Source organism: Polypterus senegalus, chromosome 4, assembly GCF_016835505.1.
Source record: "Polypterus senegalus isolate Bchr_013 chromosome 4, ASM1683550v1, whole genome shotgun sequence".
In the NCBI taxonomy this organism is placed as follows: domain Eukaryota; kingdom Metazoa; phylum Chordata; class Cladistia; order Polypteriformes; family Polypteridae; genus Polypterus; species Polypterus senegalus.
Window position 1 is genome coordinate 57,267,481 of NC_053157.1, and position 16,332 is coordinate 57,283,812.

General features: G+C 41.0%; 1 protein-coding gene across 1 annotated transcript; it reads left to right on the top strand.

Moving 5' to 3' along the window:
• Window positions 1-11,687: 11,687 nt before the first annotated feature.
• On the top strand, window positions 11,688-15,471 carry LOC120528708 (transposon Ty3-I Gag-Pol polyprotein). The gene is made up of 3 exons (XM_039752863.1): window positions 11,688-12,001; window positions 12,222-15,091; window positions 15,182-15,471. Exons 1-2 carry the CDS (start codon window positions 11,688-11,690, stop codon window positions 13,705-13,707), a joined length of 1,800 nt encoding a protein of 599 aa, XP_039608797.1. The 3' UTR covers window positions 13,708-15,091; window positions 15,182-15,471.
• The last annotated feature ends 861 nt before the right edge of the window (window positions 15,472-16,332 follow it).

Below are 16,332 nucleotides of genomic sequence, written 5' to 3' on the forward strand. Positions count from 1 at the left end.
TGTATGAACTTGTTGTGATGTATGATTTTGCATATAACTTGATAAATGTTTTCTATGTCTTTATTTGTAATTTAGGCAAAGCAATGTAATTTAGTGTTTAGCAACCTCTAACCTTTACGACTGAGTCTCTTTGTAATTTTACGACAGGATTTGGGGTGATGTGTCTTAAACCAGTTTGGCGAGTGTTTCTTTGCTAAAGTCTTTCTACCCCTGCAAGTAGGCTAAGGTGTACTTTAACATATGGTTTGGGGGCGGGTGTTATTTCCCCCATTGGTCTGAGGTATGGCTGTTTGGAATTGGCTTGTCTCAGAGGCCTTTAAGTACCATCATGCCCTTTTGGCTGTAGGGATTGGACAGATCTTTAAATGTACGTGCTTAACCTCACACAACAGGTTAACAACTGCTAACTGCTAACAACTGATGAAGACCATCACACCATGAACTGATGAAGGCAACACAATGAAGAGCACAGCTCAGCAGACATATTGAACAGACATGTGGCTGAAAGTTGAGCACCAATGATGCCTTACCTAGAGACATTTTAAGTAACTACAAGGCTGTGTGCCACCTGAATCACACATCACCATTTTATCAGGTTGTATGGTTGCCAATATTCAAATGTACTTGGCATTTTGTTATTATTTATTAATATTATCAGTAATACATTATTTTATGTGTAACTTAACTCCTGCTTGTCTTTTTACTACATCTAATTGCCTGAGGTTATAGATATACTGTAGAAGGGAAGGTGGGGATAAGTTATATAAAATAATACCTTTATAAACGGTGGCAAGTCTGTAAGATTAGGCATTCTAAGGCTACATATTAATAATACAATAGGGGAAAGTAGAGCAATATATATATATTACTCTACCAAGATAAAACAGCACTTCATTATGCCACCATCTAAAGAAACTTTAAATGACTTGTGGTATAACGTTGTAAATGCTGATATATTAAGAAACTGTCATTAAACATGGCAAATTGAAGAAAATCGGTTGTATTTATGCACATCCTTGTAAATAGTCTTACCAAACAGCAAGAAAATTTGTATGTGGTGTCCAAGGAATATCTCAGGAGCCCATTGAAGAACTTCCACACATCTCTTGCTACAGCTAATGTTCATAGCCATACCTCAAAAATATAATACAATCTGAACAGCAAGAATATTTATTGGAGTGTAGCCAGGAGAAAGGTTTGTCGAGCAGGAGCCTCACTGATATTATGCTTACCAAACTTGATACTCAGAAACTATACAATCGGCACTTGACAGAAATCCAATGTTTCTGGAGATAGCACAGCCTGGGGTCACTGAGATATCCTTGTGAGGGATATCTCTTGTGTTTAAGTGAGAACACTGCCAAAAAACAGTAAGTTCATCTTATCATTTAAATATACTCTGGTCACTGGTCAAACACTAATTAATTCCATGATTCAATCTGATGGCAAATTGGTAACTTCAGATAAAAGGACCTACAGGTGAACATGTTTTACTGGCAAAAATGGCAATGAATATTTTTACACAATACAGAGGAAGACCAGGTGACAGAATACAAGAAGTATGAGTACAAGGAAGAGGAGAAACGTCAAGAAGACAAAAATTATCTGTCCATATTTTGGGCAACTCTAATGGACCATGTTATAAACCACAGTATTACCCTGAGAAAAGTAAGACAAAAAGTTCAGCCAAACCTCAGTTGTTTAACGCTTGCCTATGTCATCAGAATATTCAGAAGTAAAAAAATATTACGTGAAATATTTCCTACTAAATTGGAGACCAAGAAGTCAGCGAAATTCTCAAAATAAATCAAGAATATGCCAAATGAGACACTTTATATGAAAAGACAGGTTCTGCAATCGCAATTGAAATAAACGGAACAGCTCATCTTTAAAATACAACATCATTACTGTGATCAAGGATAGAAGGCTAAAAAGATCTTAGCTCAACAATTCCACAAGTAGGAAGTTTGCAATGCAATAACATAAATTACTAACACAGATGAAGATAAAATCATTGACCATAAAAATATAACCCAAGGATTTAAGGAGTACTATAAGTCTTTATATTCTACTCAGGTTAAAGAAGACAAGACACAATCAAATGAGTTTTTTGATTCATTACACATACCACCTAGACTTAATGCAGAGAAAACATCTGGACAAACCTCTGACACTCTCAGAATTACTGGATGCTATAAACACATTTCAAAAGTGGGGAAGCAGTAGGCTCTGATAGCTATCCAGTGGATTTTTATAAGCATTTTTATAATAAGTTAACTCCATTATTATTAGCGATGTTTATAGAAGCTACAAACAACAAAATTCTACCTCAGCTATTTGCCAAGCGGGAAAAGCATTTGACATGGTTGAATGGGACTAACTAAATCACCACATTACACAAATTTTGGTTTAGCCCAAATATATGTGCATGGATAAAACTTCTTGAACCATAATTATCATATAGAAAAATTTGCAGAGAATATCACTATATGCAGATAATATGGTACTGTATATATCTGACCCACAAACATCTTTACCAGTAGTCCTTAATGCACTAGCCGAATTTAAAAAGATATATGTACTCAAAATCAATATGAATAAAAGTGTGATTTTTCCAGTGAACAATCTAGCACACAATACTAGACTGGACATCTATTCAAATATTTGATCAGAACTGCTTAAATATCTAGGGGTAAACATCACAAGAAAATATAAAAATCTTTTTCCAACACAATTTTGCAATCAGCATGGAAAAAATCAAACAGGATGTGAATAGATTATCTCCCCTACATCTCACATTAGCAGAGAGAATCAGTACTAAGAAGAACATCCTTCCTAAGCTTCTCATGCTGATCAGTTTTGAAGACTCAGACAGCATCTCAATAATACTGTATATAAAACATATTAATGTATCTTCCTTTCAAAAATCCTAGGGTATGGTGGACAGTGGGAAATTATCTTTTCATTTAACATCTCAGAAAAGGAGTGAAAGGCAGCTGTGCATAGAATACACTCTAACTCGATATGTGCAAAGCATTCAATCATTCAAAATAAAATATTTAATCAATCACATTTATTTCATTTACAATTGTCCAGAATGTATCCAGGATAAGATCCAAACTGAGAACGTTGCAATTTAGCTCCAGCCTCACTGAACCACATGTTTCAGAATTGCACCAAATTAACATAATTTAGGACAAAAATCTTTAAATGCCTATGAGAAATCCTTACAATCACTCCTAACCCATTAACAGCTATGTTTGCTGTACAGCCAGATGGGCTTAAAGTGGAGAAGAACAAATTGATCGTAATTGCCAGTACCACACTACTAGCACATTGGCTCATCTTGCTTAACTGTATCCCAAACCACCTTTTATAAGTCAGTGAGTAACTGAAGTTCTGTACTATTTGAAATTTGAAGAAATCTAATTCTCACTTAGAGTATCTGTTCAAAACTTTTAAAAAAAATCTTAAGATCTATAAAATTTTAGAGTAAGCATTTATATAAGTGGAAAGAAATTCTCCGTTCTTTGTTGTTTTTAAAGATTTGTTCTTGCTGTTGGGTCTCATATCTTTTTCTTAGGTAGGAGTTGAATTCTGTTTTTTTAAGTTCAGCTGGATTGTATGTAATGTGGGCTGCATGCAATGTATTGTCTGTAGAAAAAGTGTGTACTGTAAACACTACAGTAAGATGTGCAGGGTGTAAAAAACTATAAGCTTTATTATATATTATATTTACATGTAATTACATCGTGTTTCTGTATTCAGAAATGAAAGATGACAAAATTGTGGTGGAAGGAGACTTTTTATTTCAGAAAAAGAGTTCACATGGTTCATTCAAGCAATGCAGTATGGCTGCGTGGGATTCAGATGCAAATAGATGACAATGCTGCATTCCCAGGAATTGACAGAGTAAAACTATCAACAACAGACTGTGTCCTGAAAAGAAAAAATAGAATTAGAATGAACTAAGTAGATTGGGTACCTTTTGAGATAACCTCTGAAAGAATAAAAGACCGGCGTTGCAACTATAGTATGTGGAAGTAAGTACAGTAAAGTATTGTCATTGGACCACAGTGTACTATTATTTCCAAAACTTAAAAAAGTGTTTACATAAAGAATTGCAGTAAACATGCAAGTGAGTAATTGACTAATTGACCAACAGTATTTTACAGTAAGGGGTGAATTCCAAAGTAAACTGTCAATCCAGTTGTTCCTTTTCTGTGGTCTTTGCAAAAATGTCATCAAATTAATTTTGGTGTACTTTCTCATGTACTTTGTTGGCTGTTTTTCAGAAACAAATTTGAACTTAATACAACTTCCAACTACTCATGAATATGTTTCTCTTGATGAGGCAGGATTTGATTTGAAAAGGAGAGGTAGATGTGGAAAAAGCATCATTGGTAAATGTAGTGTGGTAGCCATGCTACTATAGGTGTCTATAACAGGTGTGGTACCCGGCCGGGACGCCCCGGAGGACCGGAGGAGGGCTTGTGCCTCCTCTAGACCGCGAGGGGGCGTCCGCCCTGGTTATGTTGGGGGCCTCGGGTAAAGGTCTTGGAAGCCCAGCCCTGTAGGGACCCGTGGCCACAGCCAGGCGGGGCCCCAGTGCCTGAATATCCCGGGAGCCCAGCACTTCCGACACACCAGGAAGTGCTGGGGGGAAGACGACAGGGGACACCCGGACGGCTTCCGGGTGCGCAGCTGGCGCTTCCACCACACTGGGGCGTGGCTACGGAGGAATGCAGCTGGAGCCCATTCGGGTTCCTATTTAAGGGGCTGCCTCCCTTCAGTCATTGGAGGATGTCGGGTGGAAGCGGACAGAGCTGGAGAAAGGACTGGAGACGGCCAGGAGAGAGGCACAGAGACTGTGAGGCCTGGACATTGGTGGAGTCGGTGCAGGAGGCACTGGGGTGTGTCATGCACATAAAATTGTAAATATTCGTAAATAAACAGTGTGTTGGGTGAAACAACGATGTTCGTCTGTGTGTGTCCGGGCCGGCGTCCACACAGGGAACTCCATAGAGTTCTCATTCCTCTAGATGGTACAAAAAATAACAGTCCAGGAGATCCTGTGTATGTCATCATATGGTAAAGTAATAATAATAATAATTCTTTACATTTATATAGCACTCTTCTCACCACTCAAAGCACTCAGCAATTGCAGGTTAAGGGTCAGGTTAAGGGCCTAACAGAGCAGAGTCCCTTTTGACATTTATGGGATTCAAACCGGCAACCATCCGATTGCCAGTACAGATCCCTAGCCTCAGAGCCACCATTCAGCTGTTCAGATTCAGAACTGGTTTGAAGTATCCTGTTTTATCTGTTCATCTAACTCCACATTCTCCCTTCCTGATCCCAACAGAATTTTGCTCTTGTATGGAAATTAAATATTTATGATAGTAAACACCATGATTTTGTCTCCCTACTGCAAGCCATGGAGTGGGGGTATTTCACTAGGAACTTACTAAGTCTGGATTTATGGTTCACATATTACTTGTTTGGCTGGGGACAACATTTACTGCAATGCTGATGAAATTCTCTGGCCTGTTCGTGAGATGCAACAGGTTTGATTGGACTGTAAGGCTGGGTACACCTGCACTGTCTTTCAGTGTTTTGCTTTATATGCATGTATGAGATTACAGAAAAAAACATTAATACAAACAACAATTTTTGCTTTTTTTTATTACTATATAATAGGTATAATATCCCTTGTACATAACCTGTACACTGACCTCCAAGAAAAGGAAAAAAATGAAAAGTAGGAAAAATGTCATTCATTTACTCATCAAGTATGAAATAGTGAAGAACAGTTTACATTCATGGCTAGATTGTGTGAATAAATTAGCAGAAAATGGTTGCTTTGAGGAAGCTGCTATGATTTCAGCAATATTCAGTTTTGAGAAAATGGAAATAAGTCATAGTTTCAGAAAATGTGTGTTAGCAATTAAGAACATTGTTAAATGTATTTTATAACTTGAGGTAGCCCCAACTCCTGTCTATGTTCCTCCAATCTGACTTCCACCACATGCTAGATGAGCACTTGCCTCTATACACCTCCTGATTTTGTACTCAAGAGGTTTCAGATAGAGCTTTTCTTTTTTTTAGCTGCTTGGCCTATTAAGAAATAATACTCTGAGCAACAACCAAAACAAAAGTATGCAAAGTAAGCAAAATAAAGCATAACTTGTTTACATTTATACTGTGTATGACAAGAAAGCACACTTACAGACTACTTAATGAGTAAGTACTTTGCAAATGCCCACAGTGTAGACCTTTCACAATAATAACTTTATTTTTAATCAAAACATACGTTGAATTATAGTATAGACAGTGTATTAGACAACAGTATTGTTCTAAAGTTATTTTGAATTACCATGTATAAAATAATTATAATAAAAGGTATAGTCTCTGTCACACTTGCTTTGATTCCAATAAAATGATCCACCTTCAACTTGCATGAATGCAGGTACACAATTTCCAGGTCATGAGGCTGAAATAAAAATGATGCTTAGTTAATCAATTCCGTATATGTTACAAAATAAAAAGTAGAATTTGTGCAGATATCTATGAGGAGAACCCCCATTATATTTCAATGAAAAATGTTTTATTTTCATATAACAGAACACTAGTCTTTAGGAGAAAAAAATAAATTACTTGAAATGTAATTGTGTCTCAGAAAGATTAAAAAGAAAAAAGGTAGCAGAACCAAAAAAGTTCCCCATATTTCTTTAAATGACTACTAATGCCATGGTGAGTTTCTTATTTTAGACAAATATTATTAGAGCTGCACATGTTTGCATCTGTATTAGAGTAGTTTTTTTTTTATTTATTTCTAGTTATTAAACAAGTTAACACTAGTTTTGGTTACTCTGGTTAAAATTCTCAGCCCGTGGTTTCTCAATAATTCTAATAAAGTATGTTGGTTACCTACAGCATGAGGGTAACACCAGATACTTACTCTTTCTGAATTTTATAAGTTATTTAATTTTCTTCTATATCGTCTGGTTCTCATCAGGCACTATAACATGCATAAGTCTCTTTTTTACTTGGGTTCCAGACACTAAGAAATGGCTATAGGAATAGGAAATTAATTTTATCAGGAAAATACATGCTTGAGGTGCAATATTTATGAAAGTAACAGAAATTAATCTGTATTGACAAGCTTTCTTTTTTTTTATATATTTCACATTTCTCTAAAACTGATGTTACATAAATTCTCTAAATCTGTGTTACGTAAGTGAAAAGAAAAATAAAAAATTACCATTTAGCAGTTGTATAAACAAATTTGGGTTCAGGGAGCTTCCAGTTTTACCCACAAGCATAAAAGGTGTTGTATGGTGATGGTGATAGATGTAGGACAAGGTGGGCATTGCCCATTCTGCTAGGCTTTAGTGGCACACCCAGGCCTGTTAATGCTGCAGATTTAACACATATCCAGCTCCGCAAAAAAAACAAGCTTAAATTCCAGACTGTGACTGAACTCCAAGTTGTACCAGGGTCTGCCTGTACTTCATCTGATAATAAAGGTGTAGGTCAGAGTTGAACTGACATCTTTGCAGAGGCCACTCTTCAGACTTATTGAACCAGAAGGCATGAAATGGACACAAGCCAGAACAAAGAGCTATAATTAAAAGAATGACAACTATGATAGACAAATAATGCATACATGAGAAGGCACTGATTTTATAATTGGAAGGGACTTTAATCCAATCAGGAGAGGTTCCATTTCCACTCATAAACCGATTTCACTCTTCCCATCCAGATATACTCCCTTAGCACTCTTTAAAGGGAATTCTCAGGAACTCTGAGGAAACTCCAATGGGAGCGGTGCTCTCCAAAATGACTGAATATCTCCTAAATGTCTCTCTGAAACTAAAAAGCTGATGATCCGCTGCCTTTTTGGGTAGCTAAAAACTGAACCTGTTCCTCCATTCACCTATATTTATAGACCAGCCTACATGTTATTAAGTTTGGTTTTGAACTCTGCATCTGTAAAGACGTGTTTTCTTTATTTTGCTGATTTTGCAATATACAGTATATATATATATATATATATATATATATATATATATATATATATATAGAAGAATACCAGCTTGAGAGAATAGATATCTACATATACATATATATATATATATATATATATCATATATACACACACATACATACATACACACACACAAATTATATATATGTGTGTATGTATGTGTGTGTGTGTGTGTGTGTATATATATATATATATATATATATATAATCTAGATAGGGGTGTGTGTGTGTGTATATATATATATATATATACATATATATACACATACATATACTTGTGTGTATGTTTGTATGTGTCTATGTGTGTGTATAGCTTTGGTCACTGAGTGCAAGGGAAAAATAATAAAATATAGTCTATAAGTTATTAAACAGTAAAACATTAACGTTTTAAGAAGTACAGGTACATTGAGCACTACTGGAGTGGTTGGGTAAACTACATTTTAAAGACTGTGTAACACAACAGGTAAGTAACTAACAGCAGCTAAAATATATATGGATCATCTCTCGGTAGTAGATCCCTTTTGAAAGCGCTACACGACGGCTGTGGTATAGAAATTACATTTTCTATGTGAACGTTCAAATTTGTGCCTCTGGTAATGTGCCTTACCGGCAATTAAAGAAAATTATTTTTGTGTCCTCTGCAGTGTTAAGAGAGAAAGGCATAAAGGATAAAAGGAAAAAAGGTGTAAAGAAAGGAAAGTTGCCTTTTTCTTTTATATAGTATAGAGAGATGTGTTCGCTGACGTTATGATGCCTTTTGGGGACAGTCGCGTGGGTCTTGTGTAGACTGGTGAGGCGTCCCGCCATTAATTGGCTGTGATGGCACTGTCAGTCCTCCACTCGTGTGCGTGTCTTCATAATCCGAGATGAGGACCTCATAATCGTATACGTGCAAAAGAAAGTGTGAATCGCCTTAATATTATTTTGCCGTGGTGTAGAAAAGGGGTCTCGTGTTTGCACTTGTCTGGGCTATAGCTCAGGGGGAGGATGAAAAAAATTAAAAGTGCTCACTTTGACTTAAGGCAGAAGCGCAGTCAGCGTCTCAAAGGCGGCACAGCTATGCTCGCGCTGGCTGCTCGACTTTTGCTGGGCAGGAGACCCCAGTTTTTGTACACATGTTCATGATATCAAAAGTCTCAGCGCTCTTTGGAGGTCATTCATATATTATATATATAGCAAAATACCCGCGCCTCGCAGCGGAGAAGTAGTGTGTTAAAGAAGTAATGAAAAAGAAAAGGAAACATTTTAATAATAACGTAACATGATTGACATTGTCATGAGTGTTGCTGTCATATATATGCCTGCCTAAATAAGTCACCCTCGCTTTGCTCTTACTTTTTTACCATTCATTTAATCATGGCTAGTGGCGGAAAAATTATAAAATGGAAGGAGGATGGCTTTACCAAAACAATTATTGATGGCGAATCGATTATTCATAAAGCTTGAATTGGTGATCTGTTTTTCTGTGTTAACCTCATATTTTTTCATACTTCTTCTCAAACTAAGGTGGTGCGAGGGTAAAATGAATCGGGATGCGCTGATCAATGTAATCGGTGTACTAGGAAATCATGCATTGACAAAAGCTCCCCTTTGCTTGTAATGCAAAGTGTGATTAAATGCATTATTTTTTAACGCGTTATGGAGCACATGCATCGAAGCTTCTCAGCTGTGCTTGTGCTAAGAAAAGGAAAGATTTTAAAAATAACGTAACACGATTGTCAATGTAACCTTTTGTAAGTAGTGCCTGGAGGATTCAGTGTGGAGAAACTCTAGAGACAGCGTGTGTATTAACTTGTGGATTTTTCTGTGAGTATTTGGTGGCAGTGTGACGAAGTTGCTTCGAAGACGGCGTTAGCTCGGAGCTCAGCTCAGAGCGGAATGAGGTAAATGGGAGGGGAGATGATGACGTGACTCCCCCACCCGCCTTAACTGTCAATCCCCCACAAACACAGTCTCTTGAAATTTGCATAAGCACACCCCTTCACCTACAATTTTAACTTAGTTACTAAGTGATCAAAACTCTTGTTTATATCCTGCGTCCTCTCATTAAACTTGTATCCCACATTACCTGTGGGCATGTGAAACGCCAGCGGTAGCCTGTCTATGAACTTAATTTAAAGTTTAGGTTTACACCTTGCTTTCTTTCGAGGTAGCAGCACTCATGAATATGGTAGTATATGTCACTCGCCGCTTCTTATTGTTTAGCTGCCTTCTCAATTATATAATGCATGTTTTCTTAAGCGCTTTTGGAGGTCTTCCTGGTTTTCTACGTACTGCGTTGACAGTCAGTTCACGTGATTAAGTGGGAGGCGTGATGATGTCACATGAAACTCCGCCCCCCACATCTTTCCAGCTCAACTCCATTACAGTTAATGGAGAAAAATACCTTCCAGTTATGACCATTAGGCGTAGAATTTCGAAATGAAACCTGCCCAACTTTTGTAAGTAAGCTGTAAGGAATGAGCCTGCCAAATTTCAGCCTTCTACCTACACGGGAAGTTGGAGAATTAGTGATGAGTCAGTGAGTGAGTGAGTGAGTGAGTGAGTGAGTGAGTGAGTGAGTGAGTGAGGGCTTTGCCTTTTATTAGTATAGATTATTATATATTATATATTTTTATTATTGTTTATTATTTTTTCATATTACATATTGTCACGCACAAGTGCATGGGGAGCAGTTTAAGGGCCCAGGCCGCATCGCAATAGGTCGTGCCAAGGGGCAGTGGCGGCACGCTAACCTTTCTTTTCTTGTTTTCTCAGCCAGAACGAGGAATTGCTGCCATGACAACGCCCAGACAAGCCAAAAAGCTGCCATACTTCCAGGTTCCCTTCTACCCTCCAGTTCCCTATGATGACGTCAATCACCCATCCTGCATCACGATTTTCCCAGCATTCCACCTTCTAATTTTCGGCCCCCCTGTATAAATTGTCCCTCTTCCCTGCATAATATGTCTTAAGTTGACCTTGTAAAATACGTGGAGACGTTACTGTATTTTTGTTGCAGTTTACGGGGCTAAAACCCCAAACCTTTATGCTGTGGTGGTGTTTCTTCACAGATTGGCGTAGTCGGCAGCATAATGCCCGAAGATGTCTGAAGGGCAGGACTTGAATGCTGTGTTGAACACTCTGGCGAATGAACTCCAGGCAGTCAAGGTGGACCAGGCCACCACCAAGACAGAGCTTGCACAGACAAGGAAACGGCTGACGGCCACGGAAGCAGCAAGACCGGAACCCACATGTCCTTCACCACCCCAGATTATTCTCCTTACTGAAATCGACAATCTGGAAACATACCTGACAATCTTTGAGAGGAAAGCAACAAGGAAACAGTGGCCGCGGGCGGAGTGGGCATCCATCTTAGCTCCCTACCTGAAGGGTCCGGCGCAGCAGGCCTATCACGAGCTTCCCGAGGAGCAAGCCACCTGATATGACCTCCTAAGAGACGAATTATATACAGTAAGTGCTACATCACCTCTGGCCAGCAGGCGAGGGTGTGGCGACACTGGAGGTTCAACCCGGAGCTCCCACTTAGGGCCCAGGCATTCGAGTTTTGGGGCAGACTGGGGCGTTGGCTTTGGCCAGATGTTAATCAAGCCCGCCAGGTGGTCAAGCAGGTAGCCTGTGAGACGTTCGTTTACGCCATGCCGGATTACCTCGCTCAGCAAATACGGAGACGTCCCTTTCGGGATATGAAAGGACTCCTTGAGGTTGTAGAGCGACAACTGGCGGTGAACCAACTTGGGGGGTCTGAGAAGCCTGCCCGTGGGGCCCGACAGGGATGGGCTGCCATCCCGAAGCCCCCCCGCCGTAGTGTCACTACTGAGCCACCAGTGAAGACACAAAACTGGGTGCTCACCCCACCGCGCTGTTTCAAGCGTGGCGAGATGGGACACATCCTTCCCACCTGTCCCCTCAACGCAGAACCTATGGACTGCAGCTACGCAAGAGGAGAGAGGTACTGTGCACTGTCGAACCCTCTGGCGGTCATTAATATGGGAGTGGTGTTGGTGTATGGGCATTCGGTTATGGCTTTATTTAATTCTGGGAGAAATATTACCATTGTTGCTCACTGTTATGTTTTACTGCAACAGTGGCTCGCAAAACGGACAAACATAACATGTGTACATGGAGAGACCAAGTCATACAGGTCCGCGAGGTGTTTTATAACCTGGAAGGGGACTCCGAAACAGCTATTGGTTGCGGTGTTGCCCTAGCCCCCCTTTCCGGTTATATTGGGACAAGACCAAAAATAAATGGGGTAAAACTATCACCACTCCTATACATAAGCAGGGTCTGATTATAGACGGTCAGGGGACCCTCCAAACTGCTCCAACGCCATGCTCATCGGCAACCATTGATGTAGTAGGCGGCCCGGGAGGACGCCCTTTGGCAACAGACCCCGACCCGGAAGTACAGCCAGATGAAGTTCCGGGGTTGGCGGGCACTGCTCCGGACCATGCACCTGATGTATTAGCTGGCATATACTTTCAATTTCGCAGTACGCCGGCATCATTTAAAAGGGAGCAGTTGAATGACGATTTCCTGAGGTTTGCCTGGAATGCTATTGTATCCATAGATGACCTAGCATCGCTAGATTCCACACCACCGGGACCCTGCTTTGTCCTAGAAAATGACTTGTTGTACCGAGTTGCGGAACACGAAGGTGAGGTACGGAAGTTGCTGTTAGTGCCGCGTACCTACCGGCGGGAAGTCTGCGAACTAGCGCATGCCCACCTCTTAGACGCCCACCTCAGAGCCGAAAAGACACTGGAGCAGATAAAACTCCAGTTTTATTGGCCCGGGATCAACGAGGAGCTCCGCCGTTTCTGTCAGTCTTGCCCAGTCTGTCAATTACGCCAGATTTCCCAGAGGGACCAAGCTCCTCTAGTCCCAATTCCCCTTATTGACGTTCCCTTTGAGAGAATCGGAGTCGATCTCGTAGGACCCATAGAACCTTTGGTCCCTGGCCATAAATACATATTGGTCATGGTGGATTATGCAACGCCGTACCCAAAAGCAGTTCCCCTGCGAGCTGCTAACACAAAAAATATCGCACAGGAATTGGTAGGGCTATTTTCCCGAGTGGGCATACCCGAAGAAGTCCTTACGGACCAGGGTACGCCCTTTACTTCGGATACGTTCAAGGAGGTGGCCAAGTTACTCCATATTAAGCATCTCAAAACGTCCTTTTATCACCCACAGATGGACGGGCTGGTCGAAAGGTTTAACCAGACCCTTAAGCAGATGCTCCACAAGGTAGTCAGCGTGGACGGGAGGAATTGGGACCAACTACTGCCTTTAGTCCTTTTTGCTTATCGGGAGGTGCCACAAGCCTCCTCAGGGTTTTCCCCGTTTGAACTTCTCTATGGACTCCAACCCCGGGGTATTTTGGATTTACTAAAGGAAGGCTGGGAAGGGGAGTCACTTCCCTCTACAAACCTGTTGGAGTATATGACGCAATTACGCGGTCGATTACACAAAATCTGGCTTATACTAAAAGAGCACATGTCTCAGGCTCAAACAGAGCAGGCCCGGAATTCTAACCGGAATTCCTCCCTGCGCGAATTTCAGCTGGGAGATCGCGTACTGATGCTCGTGCCCACCTCCCACTCAAAACTGCTAGCCCATTGGCAGGGCCCGTACGAGGTTAAGGAAAGATAGGGGCTCGTCAACTATTTAGTAAACCAGCCAAACTGTTGACTGAGCGAGAGGGTGTATCACGTGAACTTACTAAAGCCGTGGAAGGCCAGGAAGGAACAACCTCTTTCTGAGCCCACCCTCTCCCTTTTCGCTGAAAAACTCACACTTAACCTCGGCCATAATTTGACGTCCCACCAACGACAGGAGCTCGAAGGAGCAATCCTGAGTGTCCCAGAGGTGGTCAGTGAAGCACCAGGCCAGACCTCGCTGATTCACCACGACATGACCCAGGGATGGTTGTCAGGGAACGACCCTACCGGCTCCCGGAGGCAAAACAGACATGTTGGACATGGGCACTATCGAGGAAAGCCACAGCCCATGGTCCAGACCCATTGTTCTCGTGTCCAAGCCGAACGGCTCATGGAGATTTTGCAATGACTTCCGACGTCTTGATCAAGTCTCCAAGTTTGACGCCTATCCCATGCCCCGAGTCGATGAGCTCCTCGAGAGGTTGGGAACAGCCCGGTATTTGACTACTCTTGACATGACCAAAGGGTACTGGCAAATTCTCTTAACGGCATCCGCTAAAGAAAAAAATGCCTTAAGTATCCCTAGCAGACACTGGCAATATAAGGTCCTCCCATTTGGGCTGCACGAGATGCCAGCGACTTTCCAGTGTTCCAGATATTTGGGCTACCTGGTAGGACGGGGAATGGTGAAACCGCAGTGTTCAAAAATAAGAGACATCCTGGAATGGCCCTGTCCGATGTTCAAGAAACAGGTGCAGGCTTTCTTGGGGTTAGCAAGTTACTACCGCCGGTTTGTACCTTGTTTCTTGGAGAGAGCAGCACCTTTGATAGACTTGACAAAGAAGAAGGGCCCCTTTACATGTGGTATGGAATGAGTTAACGGAACGAGCATTCAGTGACTTGAAAACGGCCCTTATATCGGCACCATTTTGAGAACACCTAACTTTTCACTTCCTTTTCTCCTCCAGACCAATGCTTCAGACACTGACCTCGGTGCCATGTTGAGCCAAAGTATTCAAACACCCCAAGATTTACCTGTGCCGGAAACTGTTGGACCGGGAGACGAAGTATGCGGTGGTGGAACGGGAAGCCCTGGCGATCAAGTGGGCGGTAACTCACCTGCGGTACTACCTGCTGGGCCGGGAGTTCACCTTGGTGACGGTTCATACCGCCCTCCAGTGGTTGGCCCTCCACAGGGATTCAAATCCTCGGGTGGTTTTTGGACCTGCAGCCGTATAAGTTCACCATCACTTATCATTGGGGCAACCTTCAGGCCAATGCGGATGCCCTCTCACGGGCTCACGGCCTCTCGGTTCGGGCCGCCTGACCAGGTGGGTCTAGGCTGGATGTGGGGTCATGTCACACACGAGCGCATGGTGAGCAGTTTATTGACCCGGGTCTCATCGCGACAGGTCATGCCAAGGGACAGCGGCGGCTCACTAACCTTTCTTTTCTTGTTTTCTCAGCCAAAACGAGGAATCGCTGCCGTAACAACTCCCGGACAAGCCAAAAAGCCGCCATACTTCCAGGTTTCCTTCTACCCTCCAGTTCCCTATGATGACGTCAATCATCCATCCTGCATCACGATTTTCCCAGCATTCCACCTTCTAATTTCCGGTCCCCCTGTATAAATTGTCCCTCTTCCCTGCATAATATGTCTTAAGTTGACCTTGTAAAATACGTGCAGACGTTACTCTATTTTTGTTGCAGTATACCCAAAAACCCCAAACCTTTATGCTGGGTTGTGTTGTTTCTTCACAAAATACATTATATATTTTTTCAGTATACTGTATATATATCTCCAAATATTTTTCTGTCTGCTGCCTATTTTTTATTACAATAAATATACAGTTATCATATTTCTATAATCCTTGTGTATATCAAAAACTGTATTATTCTGTTTCATAAAACAAGTGTACTTCAGTTGACTTGACCACCTCATACAACAGAGGAGTGTAAGTAAATAAAGTAGAAGCCTAAACAAACTAATTAATCACCGGTATTGCCAAAGGCAAACCAAGTTTTTCTTTATTTTGTACACAGCATTGTAGCATGCAACCCCATAAGTCATAAAGATATATTGGATTACGGTCTCTGAAATAAATGGAAAATCCTAATATAATCACACTCTTAAGTGAAATTGAAGATTAATCTTTAAATACCCATAATTCCTGTTGACTGTTTACTCATAAATGGGTGCAAATAATTCAGTATTGCCAGCCAATTAGTGCATGACATCAAAAAGATTTTCCAGGCAGAAACTTGACTACAGAGTTTTTCTAGTGTGCTAAGAGTAATTGTGAAGGGTGAAATCTATCAATTCATAGATGGTGGTGAACAACAGAGGAAGATTATTTTATGGAGTGTTAACTTTTAATGTAAGCCCATTTTATCATGAACTTGTGTGAACCTGAGCATAAAAAAAACAAATATATATATATATATATATATACTGTATATATTGTAAAAGATAGGGGGCGCTATCGCTCCCTTGAACCCTCGGACAATACGCCAGACACCAGGTAAAAGTCCAAAAGTTGACTTTATTAATAATTTAAAGTGCACAAACCACCCTCCTCTCCACAATACTCATTAATTTAAACAATGCACTAATCAA